General features: G+C 40.3%; 1 protein-coding gene across 1 annotated transcript in view; it reads left to right on the top strand.

Annotated features, from left to right (window-relative positions):
* LOC128700581 (multiple epidermal growth factor-like domains protein 6) overlaps nt 1-24,732 on the top strand; it is a gene marked incomplete at its 3' end in the record, with an annotated part of 145,689 nt that extends 120,957 nt beyond the window's left edge. Inside the window, 10 exon segments of the mRNA XM_070098865.1 lie at nt 5,834-5,956; nt 8,244-8,366; nt 9,471-9,558; nt 16,331-16,608; nt 17,329-17,465; nt 18,966-19,089; nt 20,235-20,354; nt 21,546-21,707; nt 23,539-23,696; nt 24,630-24,732. Of these exon segments, the coding sequence (XP_069954966.1) occupies nt 5,834-5,956; nt 8,244-8,366; nt 9,471-9,558; nt 16,331-16,608; nt 17,329-17,465; nt 18,966-19,089; nt 20,235-20,354; nt 21,546-21,707; nt 23,539-23,696; nt 24,630-24,732 (1,416 nt within the window).
* Between the last annotated feature and the right edge of the window lie 3,112 nt (nt 24,733-27,844).

Below are 27,844 nucleotides of genomic sequence, written 5' to 3'. Positions count from 1 at the left end.
TGGTAATATAAATAACATTGTGCATTGTTCTTGGACTCGGTATGATTTATGTTTAAGTAAATTGGAGATCAAGGAGGATGAATTAGTAAAATATTCGTAGCCTAAATCACTAACCTAATCTATGGTAAAAGTTCTGTATATGACTCCTTTCTGGTAACGTTTTGAATTTTTAGATGCGCAGCCAGAGGAAAGGGGGCTACAAGGGCCATATCCCCCCAATTGACAGAAAAAAAAATTAATAATTAAAAAATTAATAATTGATAATGAAAAATTTGTATTTGCATGATTACAGACAGTGATACATCCTCATTATGGCATCTCGTGAACGTGATGTTGGACGTTTTTGTGCGAGTGGGTCACAGAAAAGAAAGAAGAAAATTCAAGAAGAAGAACAGAAAAAGAAAGATGTAGGAAGCTGCAGAAAGATCACAGACATGCTCACGAAAACAGTTTCTGATGTTACCAGTACAGTTAAATCTGCAGATACGTCAGATCATACAGGAAGCCCTCCCTCCATTATTTCTCAGCCAGCATCTACTTCTTTTGTGTCTCCTCTCAATGTCTCAACGGACATTTCATCCACAGGATTTGTCTTAAAAGATCCTGCCTCATGGCCAAATGTAATCCCAGATTCTCTACGTGATGCTTTCATTGAAGAAAACTTCAGTCAAACTCTGAACATTGACTTTAGGAGATCAGCAAGGATTTATGATGATGGAAGTCGTCGTTGTTTGAAGTCATCTGTGTTTTATAGGAAGCTTGCAAATTCAGAAACTGTGAAAAGATCATGGATGGTATACTCTGAAAGCTCAGGAAAAGTGTACTGTTCAGCATGCAAGCTATTTTCTACCAAAGAAAATACCTTCACACAGGGGTTCAATGACTGGAAAAATTCCAAGCGTTTCGAGGAACATGAAAACAGCACCACTCACAGGAGCTGCATTTTAGCCAGTGTATTTCGTGCACAGAAAAAAGGCTTATTGGATTCTCATTTGGAAAATCAAACTGAAAAAGAGCGCACTTATTGGAGAAAAGTTCTAGAATGAGTTGTTGCTGTTGTAAATTTCTTAGCTCTAAGAGGACTTGCTTTCCGTGGAGAAAATGAGGTTTTTGGTTCGGAAAACAATGGCAATTTCCTAGGGATCATAGAACTGTTAGCACAATTCGATCCATTCTTAGCAAATCATGTGTCACGCCTTGGGAATGCAGGAAGAGGCACTGTATCTTACATGTCACCTACTATATGCAATGAATTTATTGAACTGATGACTAAGAAGGTCCTCAATAACATCATAGCAGCTGTGAAAACTGCAAAATACTTTGCATTAAGTGTAGATTCAACACCAGATATTTCACATACAGATCAATTGACATTCATTGTTCGCTTTGTCGACTCCAGTGGTATGCCTGTAGAGCGCTTTATAAAATTCATTCCTCTTTCAGGCCATGATGGAGAACCAATAATGAATATAGTACTGGATACTCTGCTTGAACATGATCTCTCTATTATGGATTGCCGTGGCCAGAGCTACGACAATGCAAGTAACATGTCGGGTAAATATAATGGATTGCAAGCCCGTATCAAGCAAATCAACCCACTTGCTGAATATGTGCCCTGCTCAGCACATTCTCTTAATCTTGTTGGGTCATGTGCTGCTGAGTGTTGTGTCGCTGCAGTTTCATTTTTTGGACTTTTACAAGCACTCTTTAATTTTTTCTTTTTCTCTGCTTCAACGCATCGGTGGAGTATACTCAAGTCAACCATTCATGGAGATATCATCAAATCATTATCAACAACAAGGTGGTCAGCGCAGCATGATGCAACACATGCTTCGAAAGACAGCTTTGCTGAAATACGTTCTGCTTTGTTTCAAATAGCAGAGGATGAAGACCAGACAGCAACTACAAGAAGCGAAGCAGCCAGCTTAGCATCAAAATTGGAAGATTTTGAATTGGCCTTACTCTGTGTGCTTTGGGACTGTATACTGGAACGGTTAAATGCCATGAACAAGACACTTCAGAAAATTGAAATTGAAATGGCTACTTGTGCTAACCTCTATGCAGGCTTAGTGGAATTTGTAAGCTCACTTCGCAATGGTAAAGCTTTTGAAATGTTTGAAGAGAAAGCTAAACTGCTGGTGAAAGACTACAGTTACCGGGCTGATCATCAGCGGTCAAGGAAGAGGAAACGCAATTTTGAAGAGCCAGACAATGAAATTGTGTTGCTACCAAGGCAGAAATGTAAGACAGCTACATACTTCGTCATTCTGGATTCACTGATTACAGAATTGGTGAAAAGAAAAGAAATCTACCAGAATCTCAATGACAAGTTTGGATTTCTGTTCAAAATTACTACTATGCCAGATGCAGAATTGAGAGAAGCTGCATTAAAGTTGCAACAACACCTTTCAGCAGATGTTCAGGACACATTTGTTGAAGAAATAGTTCATTTATCTGGGTATATGAATCAGATTAAAGCTCCACCTGAAAAATGTGCGCCCTCAGCTGCTTTGAAACATTTAAGAAATGCAGGTATCTCAGAAACCTTCCCTAATGTTGACATAGTGTATCGCCTTTACCTAACACTTCCAGCTACTAACTGTGAAGGAGAACGTTCATTTTCTGTTTTGAAAAGAGTGAAAAACCAGCTCCGTTCAACAATGAGCCAAGACAAATTGTGTAACCTAGCCTTGTTGACCATTGAGTCTGATCTAAAAAGAAATATTGATTTTCAGAATATAATTGATGATTTTGCCAATATGAAATCCAGAAAAAAGTTTATTTAAGAAGTGCCTGTGAATATAAACAACTCTTTACTTTCTTGAGTTTATATGATTTGATAGTCTTATGCATGATGCAATGATAACAATAATGGTCAGTGATTTATAAAGGGAATAATAGTGCTGTAGTGGTTATGCTGAATATAATAGGTACATGATGTCACTACTTTAATAGCCTAATCTAGTAATACTATGCTATATATAGTCTTGAGTTTATTCTCTTTAAAATGCATAATTTAACAAGATAGTTATAATGGCTGTTGGTAAATGGTTTCGGTTGTCTTGATGTACTTTCCCTATTAAATTTAATCTAAATAGCCAGAATGTATTTAATTAGACCTTAAACAGGCTCACACCGACCCCCCCCCACCCCCAAGCTGGAAGGGGTCGCTTCGCTTACCCGTAACTCAAAGGGGCCCCGCCAATCTGAATAGCCTAGGGCCCGGAGACTTCTTAATCCGGCCCTGCTTGTAGACTACCACAATGACTAGGTTTTGGTTCTCGATCTTTACTGCTAAAACTTCCACTACATCATTTGAGGCATTAAGCAGTTCTGTGCAAACAAGTGACTCTGCGATGTACAGGCCAACCCCCCCCCCCTTCTGCCTGTTCATTCTGTCGCATCTGTATAGGTTGTAACCTGGGATCCATATTTCGTTGTCCAAGTGATCCTTTATGTGGGTCTCTGTGAAAGCCGCGAACATTGCATTTGCCTCTGCAAGCAGTCCACGGATGAAAGGTATTTTGCTGTTTGTTGCTGGCTTTAGACCCTGTACATTTTCAAAGAGGAATGTCATCGGACTGGTGGTATTGTTGGTACTGGGGGGGGATTTTTTTTCCGGCATTAGTATCTGTATCTGTTGGTTTGGAGTGGAGGCCATCGACTGTGGTTCCACTACAGGAATGACTGGATTTGGTGTACGATTTCCGCCATTTCCTGCCAGTTTTTTTTCCTTCCTGGCACTAAAAAACCTCTCCCTTTTGAGTGGCTGTGGCTACCCCGGTTTTCCCATGGCCTGGATGTTTTGTATCTTTTTGTCCCCTTTAGATGGTGTGCCTGGCAATTTAAGTTATAGCACAATCTTTCCTGTACTGAAGAGGGACACATTTCAGGGTGAAAAAGCTTACAGGAAGGGAGTTTGCATTTTCCTGTTGTCATATGGGCACGGCATTTTCTAGGGTGGTCATAGTTGCACGTCCCATCTGTTTTTCCAGATTTCCCATGCCTGCAGATACCAAGTATGTGCACAGGCTTGGTTTCCGTTTGCCTTGGGTTTCTGTGACTGTATTCCCTGTTGGTGCATGTTTACCTGTCTTATTCCTATCCTCACTAGCACCAACATCAACTCTTGTCTCCTGGTGAATTAAAAATTTGATACAGACATGTGACAGAAGATTCTTGTTTAGTTTCCCCGACGGACGAAACATCACCACCACCATTGTACAAAGACCCTTGTCTAGTGACACTCGTTTGTTCTGTTTCCTGACACACAAAACACCACCACCACCATCATAATGCACTAAAAATTAACTTATAAAGAGGTGGGTGGATAAGCCAGCGGAAGGCCTCGGTCAGATGACCAAGAGTACCAGTGGCTGGTCATCATATGGCTACGACCCGCATCAAGAAACACTTGTCCTGTTTCCTGACGAATTTTACTTAAATCATCATCATCGTCGTCGTCGTCGTCGTCGTCATGTTAACTTCGGTGGCCCGGTGGCCTGGTGGCTAAAGCTCCCGCTTCACACACGGAGGGCTCGGGTTCGATTCCCGGCGGGTGGAAACATTCGACACGTTTCCTTACACCTGTTGTCCTGTTCACCTAGCAGCAAATAGGTACCTGGGTGTTAGTCGGCTGGTGTGGGTCGCATCCTGGGGGACAAGATTAAGGACCCCAATGGAAATAAGTTAGACAGTCCTCGATGACGCACTGACTTTCTTGGGTTATCCTGGGTGGCTAACCCTCCGGGGTAAAAAATCCGAACGAAATCTTATCTTATCTTATCTTATCTTATCCACTGCAACCTATCCTCCATCTACCATATTGTTTTTATTACTCTGTCTTCAACATTATTATTATTATTATTATTATTATTATTATTATTATTATTACGTTCATGATAGAAGCTCTAAGCAGACGCCATTCTGTGCTTCTGACTGTTTCTGTGAACTTACAATTTAAGTTTGGTTACATGTAAATAAAATATATCGTATACCATGTTGGTAGGTAAGACAAAAAGGCAACATTTAGGCAACTTTATTCCGAAACGTTTCGCCTACACAGTAGGCTTCTTCAGTCGAGTACAGAAAGTGGAGATGTGAAGACGATGTAATCAGTCCATCACCCTTGAAGTCGTAGATTTGAGGTTGTCAGTCCCTCAGCCTGGAGAAGTTCTGTTCCAAAGTTTGGAACTGTCTGAAGATCAAGCGACAGTGTTGAGACTTAAATACTGTGGGAAGGAGAGGTGCAGAGTAGTAGTAGTGAGAATGTAGCCACTGAGAGATCACGTTCCTCTGAGATCAAACCATTCTCACTTGAAAAAGTTGTCCAAGGTGTTTTCTCTTTTGTATCAAGATGCCATTGTGTTGCAGTGTCTGACAGAGTGAATATCAAAATGGTATACAATACCGACAAGTTGGTAGATAAGACACATAGGCAACTTTATTCCTGTCAGTATTGTATACCATTTTGATATTCACATCGTATACCATGTACATGTACTTGTAGTAAGTAAAGATATTATTATCTAACCTCACACATCACATGAAAATTTCATGTCGTAATACGTCTGGTAATTGCACATAACCAGGAAACGTTGAAATGTAACGCAGATTCCTGGTGGTGCCAGTGTAGGTTGGAGAGTGGTTCAATACCTCCACTCAGATGTAAATAAAATAAACTCCAGAATCAGAGTGGAGAGCTTACACTGATGCTCTTGTAAGTTCATTTAAACATTTGTGTGAACTGTATGGAGCAAAGAATTTTCGTGTTTATTCCTGACTCCCGAGTGCTCAGACAAGTTCAATAATGTGTCATTCCTCGTGTTGACAGACGTGGACGAGTGTCGTCAGAACAACGGCGGCTGTGATCAGAACTGCAAGAATACCCACGGTGCTTACATGTGCTGTTGCAGTCCTGGATACAGACTCATGTCTGACAACCGCTCGTGTCATGGTAGGTGTATTTTTCCTGCCGTGCTGTTGCTGCTGCTACTGCTGTAGCTACTAGTTAATATCTAGTAAGTTTATTCAGGTATACACAAATACAGTTACATAGATTATCATACATAGCAGTATATGTGTAGAGAACCTGGGATAACCCAAAAAAGTCAGTGACTTATTTCCATTTGGGGTCCTTTAATTCCACTGGGGTCCTTTCTGACAACTGCCACTGTTGAAATGAGTGTGTCTGAATTTGTTTCTGGTTTTAATGTTCCAGCTATTGCTGGTTTTCCAGTTACTGGATCGTGCCTGACAACCGTTCCTAACTTACTAGGAAACAGCTGTTGCTTCTATTTCATTCTGTTACAGGTCAAGCTTAAGTTTACCTTTGAGACTGCATGGTTTTCTCGAGAAATTCTTTCGCAGAAAACGGCTCTTTTAAGCAGTAACATGGGTAAATTTCTCTCTTGGCTTCACACATGAGGTGTTGATTAAGACACATGTGAGTCAGCTGGGAACAAGGGCTGGTAACCCCTTCTCTGGTATCAATTATTATAATAAAAATGAAGGAAATTTTGAAGTAGGAGTTGAATGTACGTGGATGTTGTACAGACGAGAAGAAAGAATTGATTGTGAAAGAAAGCTAAAGAGGGTAGGAGAATCAGATGTAACTGAGACAGCTAGCGCTAAGGGAGAAGCAATAACATTAATCAACTATGGAAGGAGAAGAGGGGGAGAATGAGTGTTTAAATTTATATATATATATATATATATATATATATATATATATATATATATACATATATATATATATATATATATACATATATATATATATATATATATATATATATATATATATATATATATACATATATATATATATATATATATATATATATATATATATATATATATATACATATATATATATATATATATATATATATATATAATGGATTAGAACAAGGGTGAATGTGAGAAGTGGGCTATAGTGTTTTATGCACCTGGGAAAGAGAAGAGTGTAAGTGAGAGAGAGAAAGAGAGATTTTATGAGGTGTTGAGCAAATGTTTGGGAAGTTTTGAGCCAAGTGAGAAATTAATTGTTGGGGAGAACCTAACCGCTTAAGTAAGAGAAACTGTTGTAGAGGGCACAGTAGGTATGACTTTTTTTAAAGAAGAGTATAAGTACATGAGATATATACAGAGTTATGACCGCAGTTTGTTAGTGTGTAACATGCGAAGAGTATATTACAATTTATTGGACATGTCACACGCTCATAAAGACTGCCCTCCCGACCAGTGAACCAGCAGTCGGGACCTCACTGTTGTACTAATTGTTGGTTCATCAGCCACTCACGAGAAACCCCAGAGGGTATGTAAAAGAAGGAAATTAAAACTGAATATAGGAAAGAGCAAGGTGACGAGAATAACAAAAAAATACTAGGCAATGAAAGACTGGATATCAGATTGGAGGGAGGGAATATGGGGGAAGTAAATATGTTCAAGATTTTAAGAATGAATTTATCGATGGAGGGGTCTATGAAAGATGAGCGAACCATAAAACTGATAAAAAAAAAAATAACGTGAGTGGTGCACCGAGGCATCTGTGGAGACAAAACTTTATGGAGGCAACAAAGAGGACTGTAGAAGAGTATAGTGGTATCAACACTGTTGTATGGGTGCGAGGCATGTATTTTGAATACTGCAGCAAAGAGGAGGCTGTAGGCAGTGGAGATGTGTTTGAGACCAATGTGTGGTATGAATATCTGCAGAGAATTCAGAGCTTAGAGGTTAGAAGTCAATGTGGGAGTTCCAAAAAATATTATTTATAGGGTTGAGGAGTGGTTATTGAGGTAGTTTGGATATTTAAGAGGATGGAACAAAATGGAATGGCTAGGAGGGTGTATATATCTGGGATGGATAAAAGGAATAGTAAGGTTTGTCCCAAAAAAAAGAGGGTAAAGGAGATTTTGAGTCCTAGAGGCTGAGACACCCATCCCGAACCATCGTCAGATTAGCTGCCTGGTAGATGAGGGTGCAAGGAAACCCTACAGAGAAACACTTCAGTGGGGGCCACATCGGTGGAATAAAAGTCCCAGGGAAGGAAACAGTAAAGACGAGCCCTGTCGACATTTCTTCTCTATTTAATTCAACTAACCCCTAAATCAAAGATGAAATTAGACGCTTCCATTTGTCCTGTATCATTATCGTGACTTGATACTGACCCAGAACAGACTGAAACGTTATTCTGTGTCCTCTCCAGTTCATTTGTGATGAAGACCATGTTACACCCACAGACGTGGACGAGTGTGACTACCACAATGGTGGGTGTTCCCACGAGTGTGTCAACACAGAGGGATCATATCAGTGTGGCTGTAGTCGTGGTCACCGCCTCCTGTCCGATGGACGCACCTGCATAGGTGAGTTCACCTGCACCACCACTTGTGTCTGGAGTCACTAACACACACACAGTGTAGCAGGAAGATTTCACCATCAACACTGTAGTAACTAGGGAACACGTAGCTTCTTCTTTTGATTATCAATGGTTTATATTACCAACAAGTTTATGATCTACTAATCAATGATTGACATGTTTATAATCTACAAATCAAGTGGATAAAGAGCCTGAAAGAGATTTAAAAGTAGGACAAAAAATCGAAAAATCTCTAGATTAGACTTTCAAGGGGATGTCTGTATGACAGTGAAGAACTCTCGATCCAAGGAATTGGAGCTACTCTCCCCTTCGGATCACACAAGATTATTTTCTGCTTCCCGGCAGCGGTTCTACATCATATTACTACTGGAGTTTTGAGACTCTATGACCGCGGGTTCAATCCCGGCCGGGGGTATGGTTTAATAATATATAATAAATGTTTATTTCCTTGCAAAGCTTACAATGTATGGTTTACATACAAAATATTAATTACTATTACTACTACTATTACTATTACTACCATTACTACTATTACTACTACTACTACTGTTACTACTACTACTATACTACTACTACTACTGTTACTACTACTACTACTAATACTACTACTGTTACTACTACTACTACTAATACTACTACTGTTACTACTACTACTACTACTATACTACTACTATTACAACTACTATTACTACTACTATTACTACTACTATTACTACTACTATTACTACTACTATTACTACTGCTGTTACTACTATTACTACTACTATTACTACTACTGTTACTACTACTATTACTACTGCTGTTACTACTACTATTACTACTACTGTTACTACTATTACTACTATTACTACTATTACTACTACTATTACTACTACTATTACTACTACTATTACTACTACTGTTACTATTACTACTACTACTACTAATATTAATAATAGTGCATTTGAAGGTTGTACATGCTATGTAAATATTGGTATATATAGAATGTAACCAAGCACATCATAGATAACTGATGACTTTACACCTATGGGTAACATTGCACCTGTGATAACTTTACACCTATGGGTAACATTGCATCTGTATTAAACAGGTGAGGAACTTTGCAGTGTAAGGAACGGCGGCTGCCACCACGTCTGCAATGATTCTTTAGGGAGGGTCGTCTGCTCCTGTCGCCCTGGGTATGTTATAACATTATCATCAAGGGGAAGCGCTAAACCTGTAGGATTATACAGCTCATGTGGGGGGGGATGGAAGATATTCAGGCTCAATTCAGGGAAGTGGAGCAAAGATCCAATTCCCTAGATCAAGAGCCCCTCACCAACGTCAAGGAACCTCCCTTGAGGGGCACCCTGGGTATTGCTGCTGCAACTTCCCGGGATCTGATAAATTAGACATGTGCAAAACTTGGGTATCTTTAATGAGGAAACGTTTCGCCATAGTGGTTTCATCAGTCTATACAAAGAAGGAAGGTGAAGAACAGGAGTAGTTTGAGGTAATCAGTCTTGAAAAGTATTGGACTGACTACATCGACTCAAGGCTGAGGGACTGATTACCTCAAACTCCTCCTGTTCTTCACCATTCTCCTTTGTATGGATTGATGAAGCCACGATGTGGCGAAACGTTTCCTCATTAAAGATACCCAAGTGTTGCACATTTGTCTAATTTATTTAACTTATTACTGATGGTATACAATACCGGCAAGTAATAATTTAATAATATAATCCTTATTTATTTATTTATTTATTTAGAAATTTTAGCATACAAACAGAGGTACAAAAAATACAGGTAAGAGCAGCATGCCAAAGCCACTTATATGCATAGCATTACGGGCTGGCTTAAAATTAACTTAAGATTAACTAAGCAATGCTGAAATCAGTGATTAGACATTATTGTAAACAGATAACTATAAAATACAAATGAGTATTACAAAGACAGGTCATATGGTTGCATGTATTGTTGTACATTCAGTAGAATGGAGTATTCTGTTAGGTAGTGTATTTAAAAAAAATAACAAAGTTAGGTTTAACATTTGTGTGATATAATTGTGAGTAACATTTAGGATATACAATTTATATGGTTCAGTTATTCAGTATTTATTTGGTTTTGAGTGAGTAAGTGATCTTTGAGAAGAGACTTGAATTTATAAACAGGTAGTGTTTCTTTTATATTTACAGGTAATGAATTCCAGATTTTAGGGCCTTTTATGTGCATTGAGTTTTTGCATAGCGTGAGATGGACACGAGGAACATCAAAGAGTGATCTGTGCCTTGTATTATGGTCATGTGTTCTGTTGAGGTTGGCAAGATGTTTGAGGGGAGGGTTAATATCAGAGTTAAGTGTTCTATGTATGTAATAAGTGCAATAATAAGTATGGATGTTTTGTATGGTGATTAGACATTATTGTAAACAGATAACTATAAAATACAAATGAGTATTACAAAGACAGGTCATATGGTTGCATGTATTGTTGTACATTCAGTAGAATGGAGTATTCTGTTAGGTAGTGTATTTAAAAAAAATAACAAAGTTAGGTTTAACATTTGTGTGATATAATTGTGAGTAACATTTAGGATATACAATTTATATGGTTCAGTTATTCAGTATTTATTTGGTTTTGAGTGAGTAAGTGATCTTTGAGAAGAGACTTGAATTTATAAACAGGTAGTGTTTCTTTTATATTTACAGGTAATGAATTCCAGATTTTAGGGCCTTTTATGTGCATTGAGTTTTTGCATAGCGTGAGATGGACACGAGGAACATCAAAGAGTGATCTGTGCCTTGTATTATGGTCATGTGTTCTGTTGAGGTTGGCAAGATGTTTGAGGGGAGGGTTAATATCAGAGTTAAGTGTTCTATGTATGTAATAAGTGCAATAATAAGTATGGATGTTTTGTATGGTGAGTAGGTTGAGTGTTTTGAATATTGGTGGAGTGTGCTGCCTGTAGTGAGAATTTGTTATCATTCTAACTGCAGCCTTTTGTTGGGTAATTAGTGGTCTGAGATGGTTAATTGTTGTTGAGCCCCATGCACAAATTCCATAGGTGAGATAGGGGTAAATAAGAGAGCGATAAAGGGCCAGGAGGGCTGACTGTGGAACATAGTACCGTATCTTCGATAGTATGCCTACAGTCTTGGAAATTTTCTTAGAAATTTGTTGTATATGTGTATGAAATTTGAGTCTATTATCGAGGTGGATTCCTAAGAATTTTCCCTCTGTTAGCTTTGTGATGGGTGATCCGTTTATCGTTATGTTAAGAGGTACATCTGTAGCTCTGCTACCAAACTGAATGAAGTACGTTTTGTCAATGTTTAGTGTAAGTTTGTTAGTCCTCATCCAGGTAGATATTTTCTGTAATTCGGTGTTTACAGTATTGGCTAGCGTGACTGGGCTCGGGTGAGAGAAGACGTATGTGGTGTCATCTGCAAAAAGTGTGGGTTTGAGTAATTGCGAAGCATTTGGTAGGTCATTTATGTATAGGAGAAAGAGAAGAGGGCCAAGGACACTTCCCTGTGGGACACCAACTGTAATTGGTTGTGCGGAAGAGCTTGCCCCATTCGCGTACACATATTGGCTTCTGTTGCTGAGGTAAGACTTGAGGTAGTTGAGGGAGTGCCCTCTAATACCATAGTGTGACAATTTTACGTGGAGCAAGTCATGGTCAACTGTATCAAAAGCTTTACGTAAGTCAATGAAGATCCCCAGTGGGACTTCTTTTTTCTCTATTGCAGTGTATATATGTTCTAGCATGTGTATAATAGCATCATTAGTATTTTTATTAGGCCTGAATCCAAATTGGCAGGGGTTGTGAATGTTATGGGAGATGAGGTAGGAGTGGATTCGTTTATGAATTAATTTTTCGAAGATTTTTGAGAGAGGGTGTAAATTGGATATTGGCCTATAGTTATTCAACTCTGTTTGGTCTCCTCCTTTATGGATCGGGGTGACCCTTGCTATTTTGAGAACTGTAGGGAAGGTGGAGGATTCAATGGATTTGTTAAAGAGTGTTGCAATGATTGGTGATAGTACTTGTGACGCTTTTTTGTCTTGTTTTTCAGTGCGTTGATAATAAGGGAGACTTCGTATGGGTTAGTCGGAGCTAGGAACAGTGTGTTCGGGTAGTTGCCAGTGAGATAGTCATTTGGTGGGGTATCTGAGCTTGGGATATTATTGGCAAGGTTTTGACCTATAGTGGAGAAGAAATCATTGAGTCTGTTTGCTGTTTCTGTTGGTGGGAGTTGGGGTTCATCTGATTTTGCTAATTTTATTTCGCTATGTCGTGATATCTTTTTTGTTCCCAGAATTTCTGATAGGATCTTCCAGGTCTTTTTTATATCACCTCGTAAGTTGGATAATCTGTTCTCATAATACAATTTTTTTGCCCTTCTTATCAGGCTGGTTAGGATTGACGAGTAACGTTTTGTTTGGTCTCTGGTTATGTGACCCATTCTGTACTGTTTTTCATATCGGTGTTTTGTATTTATGGATTTGAGAATGCTGGGTGTTAGCCAGGGACTGTTCAGTCTCTTAGCTGTCATCTGTTTAGTTTTTTTAGGGCAGTGCTTGTTATAAAGGTACTGGGTCTTTTTTAGAAAATTATTAAAACACTGTATAGATTTCTAGCTCAGTGTGCCAGTCAATGTTTGTTACTGCTGTTGTGAAGTTATTAATGGCTGCCTCATTGTGAAGTCTGAAGGTGACTTTAGTAGTGTCTTGGGGTATTTTACCAAGAGTTGTTATGAGGAAAGTAGGGTAGTGGTCTGTGGTATTATCTGTAATTATGCCTGATTTTAAAGGGGATATGGTGTTGGTCCAGATGTGGTCAAGTAGGGAAACACTAGTCTCTGTAACTCTTGTAGGTTTTGTTACTGTTGGTAGCAACATGCAGTTACTCATTGTGTTTGTGAATTCAGTAACGTGTGGGTCCTGGTCTTGCAGGAGTTTTATATTGAAGTCACCTGAGAGTAGTAAGTGATCTTTGTTCATCAGTTATCATACTTCCTAGGTTTTGACTAAATTGGCTAATGTTTGATTGTGGAATTCTGTAGATGTTTATCACTGTGAGAGGTTTTTGTAGGTATTTGGATTTGAATTTAGCTATTATATATTCCCCATGTTCATCCCTTGTGCAAGTATTAGTGATACATTCTAGTTAGTCTGAGTAGTATATAGCTGTGCCACCCCCTTGTTGGTCTGGCCTACAGTTGTGTATGGCTGTGTAACCAGGAATGGCATAGACATCTGTAGTATCAGGCTTTAGCCAGGTTTCAGTTAGTGTAATAATGGACATATTGGCATGCAAGGAATTTAGTAATGCTAGGAGGTCATCATAATGCTTGCTTAAAGATCTGATATTGTAGTTAAAGATAGTTATGTTGTTGTTGGCTCTGAGAAGTGCCTTTGATTGTTCTGCTGTGTAGTAATTACAGTAAATGTTTGAATCATTTAAGTCATTAAATAAGAGGTTGGTATCAGGATCAATGCTTGTAATCATAAGATTTGTAGTGGATAATATAATCCCTGCTACACTTTCCTCTATATAATTGCTAAGGACGAGTGTATGCATTATAAGGAAATAAGGAATAAGGAATATCCACTAGGAATTTTTGACCTAAGAAAAGCTTTTGACACAGTAGACCACGACATCCTACTCCACAAACTTGACCATTACGGTATAAGAGGCCATGCGCTTGCTTATTTCAAATCTTACCTTACTAATAGGTATCAGTATGTTACCATTAAAGACACAGCATCAACAACACAGCCACTTGATACTGGAGTTCCGCAGGGAAGTGTCCTTGGTCCCCTGCTCTTTCTCATATACATCAATGATCTTCCAAACGTATCCCAACACCTGAACCCCATTCTCTTTGCTGACGACACGACTTATGTCATCTCTCACCCTAATCTTGCCACCCTCAACACCATTGTGAATGAGGAGCTGATTAAAATATCGACTTGGATGACAGCCAATAAACTTACGCTTAATACTGACAAAACCTACTATATTATGTTTGGTAGCAGAGCAGGAGATGCACAAATTAACATTAAGATCGACAACACTCTAATTACCAGACATAATGAGGGCAAATTCCTAGGCCTATACCTTGACAACAACCTGAATTTCAGCACCCATATCCAACACATAACCAAAAAAGTATCCAAAACGGTTGGGATCCTCTCCAAGATACGATACTATGTGCGGCAAAATGTCCTTCTCACACTATACCACTCACTTATTTATCCATACCTCACCTATGCTATTTGTGCTTGGGGATCAACTGCAGCAACACACCTAAAGCCAGTAATAACCCAACAAAAAGCTGCAGTAAGAATAATCACCAAATCCCATCCCTGGCAACACCCCCCCCCCACTCTTCATAGATCTAAACTTACTCCCTGTTCAATACATCCACACTTACTACTGTGCAATCTACATCTACAGGACCTTAAATTCCAATATCAACCTTGACCTAAAACGCTTTCTTGATAGTTGTGACAGAACCCACAGGCATAACACCAGACACAAACATCTCTACGACATTCCCCGTGTCCAACTAAACCTTTACAAAAATTCAATGTATGTCAAAGGCTCTAAAATCTGGAACACCCTACCTGAGAACTCTAGAACTGCAGACACATTCATCACCTTCAAAACTACCATTAGAAAACATCTTATCTCCCTGATACACCCCATCGACTAACTACACGAATACTACCTGCTGGTTCACACTTACACTCACTCACCCATTTGACCATAAACAGAAATATTAATCACAATCTTAAAATAATGAATCCTGTGATACTCCAATACTGAAACTATGTACTGTGCCAAAACAAAAACATTCACATTGCTAAACTCACAAACTAGTATTTAGTCACTTAGCCATAATACCAACTTACCTCATAATTTGTAATATTTTAAAATTAAGAATTAAACTAAGTCTGCCCGAAATGCCTAGCCATGCTAGGTGTTCTAGTGGTACACTCTGTAATCATTATTTTACTACTTGTAAACCACACAATAACCAAATTCTGTAAACTCAGCATTGTAATCCTTATAGAGAATAAACTTTGAATTTGAATCATGGGGAAGCACTAAACCCGTTGGATTATACAGCGCCTGTGGAGGGATACCTGGAGTATACCTGGAGAGAGTTCCGGGGGTCAATGCCCCCTCAGTCCGGTCTGTGACCAGGCCTCATGGTAGATCAGGGCTTGATCAACCAGGCTGTTACTGCTGGCTGCATGTAATCCAACGTACGAGCCACAACCCGGCTGGTCAGGTACTGACTTAAGGTGCCTGTCCAGTCCAGATGGAAGGTATTCAGGCTTAATTCAGGGAACTGGATCACATCCAGTTCTCCAGATCAAGAGCCTCTCACCAGCATCAAGGAACCTCAGTTGAAAGGATGAGAGGGTATGGAGCGTCTGAGAGGACAATCAGGTTAGGTTCAAGGAAAGGGAGGACTATTCTAGTTCCTTAGATCAAGAACCACTCGCTGATATTGAGGGACCTCACTTAAGGGGTAGAAAATTTAGTATAGTTACACAAATAACCTGCACATAGGAGAAAAAAGCTTATGACAACGTTTTGGTCCACTGACATTTCGAAACTTCGTCATAAGCTTTTGCTTCTTTGTTCTTTTGGTATAGTTACTATAACCTGGACACTATGTAGGCTATATTACTACCTATTATGTTTACAAATTGCTTTTGTTTAGTAAATAATGTACCTGTAACCTGGATGAAATGACATATTGCAAAGAAGTATGTATAAAGACATAAGATATAGAATAAACTTTTGTTGTGACAGCTCTGTGCAGAGCTTATCAAGCCATGACTTAATAAAGCTCTACACAGATGGAAACGTTGTCCCAATTGGGTTAGGTAAGGCATGTCAGGAAACAGGATGAGTGTTTCCTGATGTGGGACTAAATCTTGTTCTGCAGGTACCGTGTGGGTGTGGATGGACGAGAGTGCGAGCTGGTGGACCCTTGTTCTGTGGATAATGGCGGCTGCCATGACCACTGTCAGGTCGAACTTGGTCGTGTTCGTTGCTCGTGTCGTCGAGGCTTCACTCTGGCAGACGACCAGATCTCTTGCACTGATGTGGATGAGTGCCAGATGCCAGGCTCCTGCAGTCACCAGTGCCGCAACACCTGGGGATCCTACGAATGTTTTTGCAATGCCGGTTATCAGCTTGGCACAGACCATAAATCATGCTATAGTAAGTGGTCAGAGCTACCGACTTCTGTGTTTCCAGTTTTAATTAGACGAAACCTATCCAGTTAAAATATTCTGGGTTACTAGTCACTCTACTATTAACTGCTAGCAAGTATTGAACACCATTCATGTGGCAATAAGTATTCTAGACCACTGTATTCAGGGATAATAGCAGATGCAGATTTAGTAACATCTGAAGCTTTCGATCCATCAGTCTTGACAAAAGTACATGTTCACAGATGAGGTGTAGCAGTGGTAGGCGGAGTCACCAGTGGAGAAATCCACTAGTGGAGGTAGGTCGTGTCTACAGGTTAGGCAAGCTTTGAAGAATTCCCTGCCACGCCACAAGATCACAATATGTTGCTGTGTTTGACATCTGGAGGTTTTTTAAACCATTTATTCAAATTGTCAGACACAACAACATCTTATGACCTAAATGTGAGAATTATTCAAAGCTTGCTTAACCTATTTATGACCTACCTCCACTAATAGATTTCTCCCTTTACCTCGTCATTCCAGCAATTGTTCCTCTTCTATCCCGCACCCACCCTCCTACATGTACAAACTTCTGCTGTGCACGCTAACACTGCATTCTTAAATCTTCCCCATACATCTTTGACCTCCCCCTCGTTATATACATTCTCTCTAGCCCACTTTTCTCTGAACACTATTGTTTCTAAATCTGAATTCATCTAACTGGAATTCATTATTGTTTTTCTTACAGTGATTGATATGGAGGTGATCAACTCTTGTCTGGAGAACAACGGTGGGTGTCAGCACATGTGTCGTCATGGACCAGGAGGACCAGTTTGTACCTGTCATCCAGGGTACCTGCTGCAGCTAGACCGTCACACCTGTAAGGTGAGTGATAACCACTAGGACGGGTGAGTGATGTAACTTTTAGCTAATGAGTGATGACACATATCACAGGTGAGTAATGCCACCTTTAACTGATGAGATGACATTTGTCAACGGCAGTGGAATTCATCTGTTACATGTGGATGAAGTCATTAACATGAGCTATTACAGCAATCATCAAGACGATGTAGTTGCACTGAAGATCCCAACTGATCAAGTTTAGCAAAGACATGAAGATTATCAGCAGGTGTTTTGTATCTGGCACCTCCAGAGTATAGTTGTTAGTTGATAAAAATGCAGTTCATCCAGTGTATGGAATCTGATGTGTCTCAAGAGGCAGTGACATGTTTCACAAGCTCCATTGTTTTTGTCACTGGTTCTAGTCAGCAGTGGTTTGAAAAGATAAGAGAATAAACTGTAAATTTACTAACTGGTGAAAATTTATGGCAAAAAGTAACAAATCCTGTATTATTATTATGTGTATGAAGTGGAGTTACACATGCTAGGTTAAAAGTAATATCATACTTGATTTCCTGGGTATTAACATAGAGATGTAAAAATGAAGAACCAGGATATAAGGAACTGAAAATTTGTGTGGGGGCCATTTTTGTGCATGGCTGACATTTCCATCAAAGGTCAAATCTGGTAGAGATCCAGATTTTTAAATAAGTCATTGTGTGCTAAATAAACTGTGTGCCAAATTTCATACTTTTATTACAAAATGAAGAGTTTTATTAAAAATGTGCCTTATACCTCCTGACTAATATCAATTAGTATAATAGCTAGTGGGAACAAACACTAGCTATGCTTCCCTATTGTATTCCATCACACAGGATGGATTTCATACACCAAGTGATGAAATATGTCAGTATGAACCAGTGAGTTGGGAGATATCACTAGTAAGAGCAAACTGGGATCTTCTCTCAGTGCCTTCCATTTCCCTACCCAAAGATAAAAGGGGCCTCCACAAACCATGGTTCTGGACAATGTGGGAATAATATGACATTTTTCAGATGAATTCATGTGCTCTATAGGAAAAACAGCTGATATTGGTTGACAGGCTATGTAACAGAGGCAGGGACTCCATAAGTTGCTCTGGGAGGTCATACAAACTGCTTGCTTTGAGACCCCTACAAGTTGCTTGCTCTTAGCATCCACAAATTGCTTGCTCTTGGTATCCACAAATTGCTTGCTCATGGCATCCACTGGTTGCTTGTCTTGGGATCAACAAGTTGCTTGCTCTTTGGCCCCCCACAAATTGTTTGCCCTGGAGCTTCCACAAATTGCTTGTCCAGGGGCCACCACAACTGTTAATCCTTCCCTTTTCTAAACTCTAAAGAGACCTTTTACTCAAAATTTGCCTTGCTGAATGATTCACCGTAAATTAACGCTTTCAACGAATACTTCGATTTGCGTAATGTTTATTTCCTGAATCCTCATTAGGTCATATACTTAGTATCAGCAGAGTCTTGACATCTTGCTTACTCACGAGTTGTTTTACAGGACGAGGACGAGTGTGAGGCCAAGACTCACAGATGCCAGCAGGAGTGTGTAAATACTGCTGGTGGATATGCTTGTGCTTGTGCCCTGGGATATACTCTCAGCTCCGACACCTTCACCTGTGTGGGTAAGTAATGAGCCCTTAACCGTACTTCACAGTGATAACTTGTGTTATATGTGTAGGTACACTATTTCCACAGTACATAAAGGGCTTAGTTTGCCTTATACAACAGACGAGCAGCAACCTGTACAAGGTCCGGTAAGTCATGGATGGTTGACCTTATCACAAGAATGAGTTTTTTTTTTTTTTTTGAGAATATACTTAACCCACAGTTAACACCTTTTATAATATTTTCCTTCCTTCTGCTCAACTTGCAACATGCAGCAACAGGTATCGCATATATTATTTGAAGCTTTGGTCATTTTGCTTACAGCAACATTTTTATAAGTGCTGGAGCAACAGCAGAAATCTTTCAGATATTTGATTTTTTTAGAAAGATGAATATTTAAACCTTTTATTAATGTATGTATTGATTTTTTTTAATTTTAGTATGTGAATTTATTTTTATTAGTGGGTTTGGTTTAGTTTGTGTGTGCGTGTGTGCGTGAACATGTGCGTGCACACGTGCTCGCGTATTTGTTGGAATCATCTTATTAAATCATCCTGAATAATTTGTTACTTTCATATTTTACAATACTCTTCTATGTCTTATATACCACAGGCTAAATCTTATGGCTTAAACCTATACCTGTACATTTAAACATTTTCCATCTTTTCAGGAACTTATCAGTAAATATACTGTACCATTAATCTACTTACTAACCAATAAAATTTTGTATATTTTTCTCTGGGATATTCACTTGAGGTGATCCTAGAAGAATGTGTCCACTGGTAAGGGTATAGCCCTTGAACCTAGTTACTAAGATTCAGTTTCTACCAGAACAGTGTTGGGTAAGTAGCAAAAGAGACAAAGACTACTTTGCTTTCCATTAATTCCTGGCAATATAAACACAAATGCAGTATAATGTGATCCTTTATTGACTACGTTTCGCCCACACAGTGGGCTTTTTCAAGTCACAAACAGAACTACCTGGGGTGGAAGGAACGCGAGTATTTATAGTCCGGCTGAGGTCAGGTGAAGAATGCTGCATCTGATGATGTACCGAGTGGGGTTATAGAGTCTAAAAACTTGGGTAGCTTGGAAAGGAGATTGGATAAGTTTGTGAGCAGACCTTCTACAGTGTTCTTATTAATTCCTGTTGTCTTTCCAGATGTGGATGAATGTGAGCTAGAGAACGGCGGGTGTGAGCACCAGTGCCACAACACAAGAGGCTCCTACATGTGTTCCTGCCACTGGGGATATGTTCTTGTTGACCACACTCGCTGTGACAGTAAGTCAGCTTAACACTAACATTCGTGCTCACAAAAGTGAATTTAAATGAGTCTTCAGAAAATTGAGACTCGTGTTGGGACTTTGCTCTGGCAAATATTACAACTGACAAAAGTTCAGGGCCACCATTAATGCCAGTATCTAATCAGCCAATCACATGGTAGCACCTTTGTCCCAAAAAGCATGCAGACATGGTTACGAGGTTCACTTGTTGACTGGAATGATTGTTAGTGCCAGACAGATGGGTGGTTTGAGTATCTCGGAAATTGCTGATCTCCTGGGATTTCCATGCACAACAGTCTCTAGAGTTGACAGAGAATGGTGGGAAAAACAGAGAATGTGCAGTAAGCGGCACTTCTGTGGGCGACTTCTTTCTTGGTCATTGCATGGACCTTTGAATCTAACCAGTTATATAGATTTACAAATTATTCATGAGATACTATTATACGATTCACAGAAGGTGGATAGGAAACAAACTGCTACCTCCATTTTACGTTATCTTTTCATTCCTTCCCTCAATTATACTCTCTGAATACCTCAAATTAATCTTTAAAGTCTTAGCCACTATTATGCACATCAGAATTTCGATGTTCCTGTGAGTGATTCACCTAAATGATGGTATTCTTTGATACTGATCAAAGTTTCTTTATCCTAGGAATTCAAAATTCTGTTCCTTTTTAGATCAGACTGAATTAATTTCTCTTTCTCCAAGTTTAGTAGTTCCCAAGAACATTATAATGTGTGTCATAACAACACGTCTCTAAACTGGTGCTGATCCATTATAGCATTAGGTGTTAGGGAGTCAAATATTACCTCTGTCAATCCAGTTGTTCAGATTGTTTTGCACAGTGTACAGTACTTTTTATTTTTTAAGGTGCTAGTGTAGAAAATATTGCACATATAGCTATCACAGTATTATGACAAATATTCTTTCATGTATACTCTATTTTTTTTTTTTTGCACTTGAATTATTAGTATTGATTGGTTAATGGTGTTTAAAGCCTTTTGACTACACAGGGGTGCTGTTAAAGGCTGCATATAACATGTTCATCAATAGCCAAGAATACTTTAATTCCTAAAATGGGGACCACAGTAAACTCCTGGCGTATATATTATTATTATTTATTGTTATTATTATTATTACTACTGGAAGGTACATTAATATCATTTCTACTCTTCTCTGGGACCTTAGTGGTGGAGGGGCAGTACACACCTCAGGACACTCTTGGGGACTTGGACTCTGCAACCATCACTGAGGATTCAGAGGTCGTGCTTGACACTGCAGCCAGTGATGCTGACTTGCCAGAAGACGTCACATATGCTGAGTATGCTAAAATCACCACCCTTCAGACACGTGGGTATACTAGGATCACTCGTCAGACACTTGAGTATGCTAATATCACCATTCAACAGAATCTAGGCAGTATACGTCAGACCTCCAGGATTCAAGTCGCTTCGTTAATGTTACCTTGCTCACTCTCCATGTCAATTTTTTAAAATCGCTTCTTTCCACTCCTAACATGCTCACATAAGGCTATTGGGTGTGTAAGCCCCTAGCACTCAAAACCTCTTTTACCCCTTCTCTCTCCAACCTATCCTAGGACGACCTCTGTACCTCCTTCCATCTTCCCCAGATTTATACGCCCTCCTAGCCATCCCGTTTTTCTCCACCCTCTCTAAACGTCAAAACTTTTAATCAAAGGAGCTGGAGCTACCTTCTTCACCAGATGAAAACCTGATTACCTCCCCTTTCCCCAGATGCTGTGACGCATAAAGATTAGGCAATTCCCCGTGGATATAATACACATAATGTGAAAGCATTAGTGTTAGTCAGGATATGTTTGACTTGATAAAGCTCACTGTGTGGGCGAAATGTTGTCAATAAAGGATCGCATTATATTATATTTGTGTCTATTTTTCATGGGGAGGGAAAGATGTTTGAATTTTTTTAGTTTATAAAACTGAAAACCCATGTGGGTCATGAAGTGCAAGGCTTGGTGAATACTGAATCTTCCAGCCGTGTGAGTAAAAACTCGAGGAGTGATGGAGGTTCTCTCCTCTATCCATGTGGGGCATTTAGCTCGGAGTTATGAAGGCTCGATCCTAAGTCCAGGCTCATGACCAGTCAGGCTGTTGATGATGGCTGGAAGGTGTCTAGAGGAGCAGTGAAGGGATGTTAGTTTAGTCAGCTTTTTTGTCAGCAGATGTTCTGCTGACACTAATGAAGGAAAAATACTGGTGCAGAGCAAGCTCTTTACACAAGCCTCTGTTTTTTTTTTTTAACAAGTTGGCCATCTCCCAACGAGGCAGGGTGACTCCAAAAAGAAAATTCTTTCATCATCATTCAACACTTTCACCTCACTCACACATAATCACTGTTTTTGCAGAGGTGCTCAAAACACAACAGCTTAGAAGCATATACCTATAAAGATACACAACATATCTCTCCAAACTGCTAATATCCCAAACCGCTCCTTTAGAGTGCAGGCATTGTACTTCCCATTTCCAGGACTCAAGTCCGGCTATATAAAAATAACCGGTTTCCCTGAATCCCTTCACTAAATATTACCCTGCTCACACTTCAACAGATCGTCAGGTCCCAAATACCATTCATCTCCATTCACTCCTATCTAACACGCTCATGCACGCTTGCTGGAAGCAAAACTTCCTTTATCCCTCTCCCTCCAACCTTATTGAGGACGACCCCTACCCCGCCTTCCTTTCCCTACAGATTTATACGCTCTCCATGTCATTCTACTTTGATCCATTCTCTCTAAATCACCAAACCACCTCAACAGCCCCTCTTCAGCCCTCTGACGAATACTTTTATTAACTCCACACCTCCTAATTTCCACACTCCAAATTTTTTGCATATTATTTACACCACACATTGCCCTTAGACAGGACATCTCCACTGCCTCCTAGCTGCTGCATTCACAACCCAAGCTTCACACCCATTTAAGAGTGTTGGTACTACTATACTGTCATACATTCCCTTCTTTGCTTCCATAGATAATGTTTTTGGTCTCCACATATACCTCAACACACCACTCACCTTTTTTCCCTCATCAGTTCTATGATTAACCTCATCCTTCATAAATCCATCCACCGACACATCAACTCCCAAGTACAGCATCTGAAATCATACACTTCTTCCATATTTTTCCTCCCATCTCTCCGTACAGGTTGTGTCCCAGGCTACTTTGGTTTCAACTGCACATTAACCTGTGATGACTGTCCTGGTCAGTGTGATGCTTCTGGTTGTGTGTGTCCAGCTGGCACTACTGGCCCCACCTGCTCCCTCACTTGTCCATCTGGCACCTATGGTCCAGATTGCAACCAGGTGAGTCCCTTACCTGTTCTCTTACCTGTCCACCTGACTCCAGTGGCCTTAGATGTAACCAGGTGAGTCGCTCCACGTCTTCCCTCACCTGACTACCCACTTCCTATGACCCAGAATGTAATCATGGGAACAATTACGCCTGCTCCCTCAGTTATCTACCTAATATCTACTAACTAGAATGTAACCAGAAGGCCCATTTCGCATGTTCTCTCACCAGTTTCAGCAGTTTACATTGTAACTGTTCCCTTAAGGCTTCGTTCTTTAAAAATCAAACTGCTGGACTTTGAGATAAGCCAAGGAGTCTGCTGAGACCTCGATGAACTTTACAAGATAACTTTGTTACTTGATTAACTAATTAATTATGCCATCCTGTCATCCTTTTACTAGATTGGCCTAATTTTTTTATTAAGGTTTGTGTATTTTTTAGACGACTTTATGACTTTGTTTAAATTTTTGGATTATTGTTGTTGGTGTTGCTGATTCCTGTCATGAATGATTGATATATACAGATGTGCAGTGAAATTTACAGGTGTATCAGCCAGATCAACCAGGCTGTGATGGATATGTGGTCCAGCAGGCCACCAGCAGCAATAGCCTGGTTGACCAGGAAAGCACCAGATGAGCCTGGCCCAGGGCCAGGCTGCGAGACTTGGGAAAACTCTCGATACCCATCAAGGGTATATCAAAGGTATGCGAATATTATAGGTTGGCATGTTCAAAATACTAGACTAGCATCAAGGTGAACCCTGCCTCTCAAGCGGCACCAGTGCCACCTGAACTCGCCTTCACTATTGTAGGTTCACCTTCATTTTTGATGCCTCACCTTCATTCTTGCACTATCCTCATCTACATATCAACATTCACAGTATCATCTGGTTTGGTATCATTATTAACAGGTGTATCCTGATAACAGGTGCGCTCTGATAATTCCAGGTGTGTCGCTGCGAGAATGGAGGCACCTGTCACCCTGTGTCAGGTAACTGCTCATGTCCACCTGGAGTATCAGGTGAGCTCTGTGAAGACGGATGTTCTGCAGGTAAGTTCATGTCTTATAGCTACGCTTTTATCTAAGTAAAGATGCGAATGACAGCAACACAAGTGTGCGTGTGTGTGTGTGTGCGTGTGCGTGTGCGCGTGTGTGTGTACTCACCTAATTGTACTCACCTAATTGTGGTTGCAGGGGTCGAGACTCAGCTCCTGGCCCCGCCTCTTCACTGATCGCTACTGGATCCTCTCTCTCTCTGCTTCCTGAGCTTTGTCATACCTCTTCTTAAAACTATGTATGGTTCCTGCCTCCACTACTTCACTTGCTAGGCTATTCCACTTGCTGACAACTCTATGACTGAAGAAATACTTCCTAACGTCCCTGTGACTCGTCTGAGTCTTCAGCTTCCAGTTGTGACCCCTTGTCCCTGTGTCCCCTCTCTGGAACATCCTATCTCTGTCCACCTTGTCTATTCCCCGCAGTATCTTGTATGTCGTTATCATGTCTCCCCTGACCCTTCTGTCCTCCAGTGTCGTCAGTCCGATTTCCCTTAACCTTTCCTCGTACGACATTCCCTTGAGCTCTGGGACTAGCCTTGTTGCAAACCTTTGTACTTTCTCTAACTTCTTGACGTGCTTGACCAGGTGTGGGTTCCAGACTGGTGCTGCATACTCCAGTATGGGCCTAACATACACAGTGTACAGTGTCTTGAACGATTCCTTTGCTCTGCTGGAGTGAGCTCTTCTTGCCACCTCAGCAAGTGTGTCCACCATTGCTCTGTTGCTCTCTTCATATTCCTCTCTTGGCCTCCTGCAGTTCTGTGGTGGATTATACATCACTGCAATGACCACTTTGTGTTCCCCAGACTGAAGTGTACCTGCTATGTAGTCTCTTTCTCCCGTCTCATCTATTCCTTCCATTTTCTCGAATTTCCATCTGTTTTTTACGAGCAGAGCAACCCCACCTCCCCCCCTGCCCCTTCTATCTTTCCTCATGATCTGGTATCCTGGTGGGAAGATTGCATCTGTTATTGTCTCCATGAGTTTTGTTTCTGTAACTGCTATGATGTCTGGGGACTTCTCATTGATTCTTTCTTGCCATTCCTCATGTTTATTCGTTAATCCATTTGCATTTGTGTGTGTGTGTGTGTGTGTGTGTGTGTGTGTGTGTGTGTGTAATATATAAACATACATACAGTGGTACCTGTACATCGCAGAGTCACTTGTTTGCACAGAACTGCTTAATGCCTTAAATGATGTAGTGGAAGTTTTAGCAGTAAAGATCGAGAACCAAAACCTAGTCATTGTGGCAGTTTACAAGCCTCTAGATGCAACATCCCAGCAATTCCAGGAACAGCTGTTAAAAATTGACCACTATCTGGAAAATCTGCCAGCTCCTGCCCCCAACATCTTGCTCCTGGGAGATTTCAACTTAAGGCACCTAAAATGGAGGAATATAGCAAATAATGTGGTTGCAGTGATAACACCAGGAGGCAGCTCGGACGAGAACTCACACACACACGAGCTTTTAAATCTCTGCACAAAATTCAATTTAAACCAGCAAATAATAGAGCCTACTAGACTGGAGAATACACTAGACGTCATCTTCACTAACAATGATGATCTGATACGAAATGTCACCATATCAAAAACAATATACTCAGATCACAATATAATTGAGGTTCAGACATGTATGCGCGGAGCCCCAGACCGACATAATGAGATTAGTCACGAGGGAGCATTCACCAAATTCAACTTCATTAACAAAAACATAAAGTGGGACCAAGTAAACCAAGTCCTAACTGATATAAGCTGGGAAGATAGACTAAGCAACACAGACCCCAACTTAGGCCTAGAACAGATTAACTCGGTGGCACTCGATGTATGCACAAGGCTTATTCCTCTAAGAAAAAGGAGGAGTAGATGTAAAATAGAAAGAGACAGGCACTCCCTTTACAGGCGACGGAAAAGAATAACAGAGCGGCAAAAAGAGGCCAATATATTTGAAATACGTAGGGAGTCACTGGTCAGAGAAATAGCAAACATCGAACTTAAGCTAAAGGAATCTTATAGGAGTCAGGAATCGCGGGAAGAACTAAAAGCCATAAATGAAATCGAAAGAAACCCAAAGTATTTCTTTTCCTATGCCAAATCAAAGTCAAGAAAACGTCCAGTATTGGGCCCCTACTTAAACAAGATGGGCCCTACACAGATGACAGCAAGGAAATGAGTGAGCTACTCAAGTCCCAATATGACTCAGTTTTTAGCAAGCCGCTAACCAGACTGAGAGTCGAAGATCAAAATTAATTTTTTATGAGAGAGCCACAGAATTTGGTTAACACAAGCCTATCTGATGTTATCCTGATGCCAAATGACTTCGAACAGGCAATAAATGGCATGCCCATGCACTCTGCCCCAGGGCCAGACTCATGGAACTTCGTGCTCATCAAGAACTGCAAGAAGCCCCTATCACAAGCTTTTACCATCCTATGGAGAGGGAGCATGGACACGGGGGTCGTCCCACAGTTACTAAAAACAACAGACATAGCCCCACTCCACAAAGGGGGCAGTAAAGCAATAGCAAAGAACTACAGACCGATAGCACTAACATCCCATATCATAAAAATCTTTGAAAAGGTCCTAAGAAGCAAGATCGCCACTCATCTAGAAACCCATCAATTACACAACCCAGGGCAACATGGGTTTAGAAAAGGTCGCTCCTGTCTGTCTCAACTATTGGATCGCTACTACAAGGTCCTAGATGTACTAGAAGGCAAAAAGAATGCAGATGTAATATATACAGACTTTGCAAAAGCCTTTGACAAGTGTGACCATGGCGTAATAGCGCACAAAATGCGTGCTAATGGAATAACAGGAAAAGTTGGCAAATGGATCTATAATTTCCTCACAAACAGAACACAAAGAGTGGTAGTCAACAGAGTAAAGTCCAAGGCAGCTACGGTGAAAAGCTCTGTTCCACAAGGCACAGTACTCGCTCCCATCTTGTTCCTCATCCTCATATCTGACATAGACAAGGATGTCAGCCACAGCACCGTGTCTTCCCTTGCAGATGACACCCGAATCTACATGACAGTGTCTTCCATTGCAGACACTGCAAGGCTCCAGGCGGACATCAACCAAATCTTTCAGTGGGCTGCAGAAAA

The sequence above is a fragment of the Cherax quadricarinatus genome, chromosome 65 (genome assembly GCF_038502225.1).
Source record: "Cherax quadricarinatus isolate ZL_2023a chromosome 65, ASM3850222v1, whole genome shotgun sequence".
In the NCBI taxonomy this organism is placed as follows: Eukaryota; Metazoa; Arthropoda; class Malacostraca; order Decapoda; family Parastacidae; genus Cherax; species Cherax quadricarinatus.
This window is presented reverse-complemented; position numbering and strand designations above follow the sequence as displayed.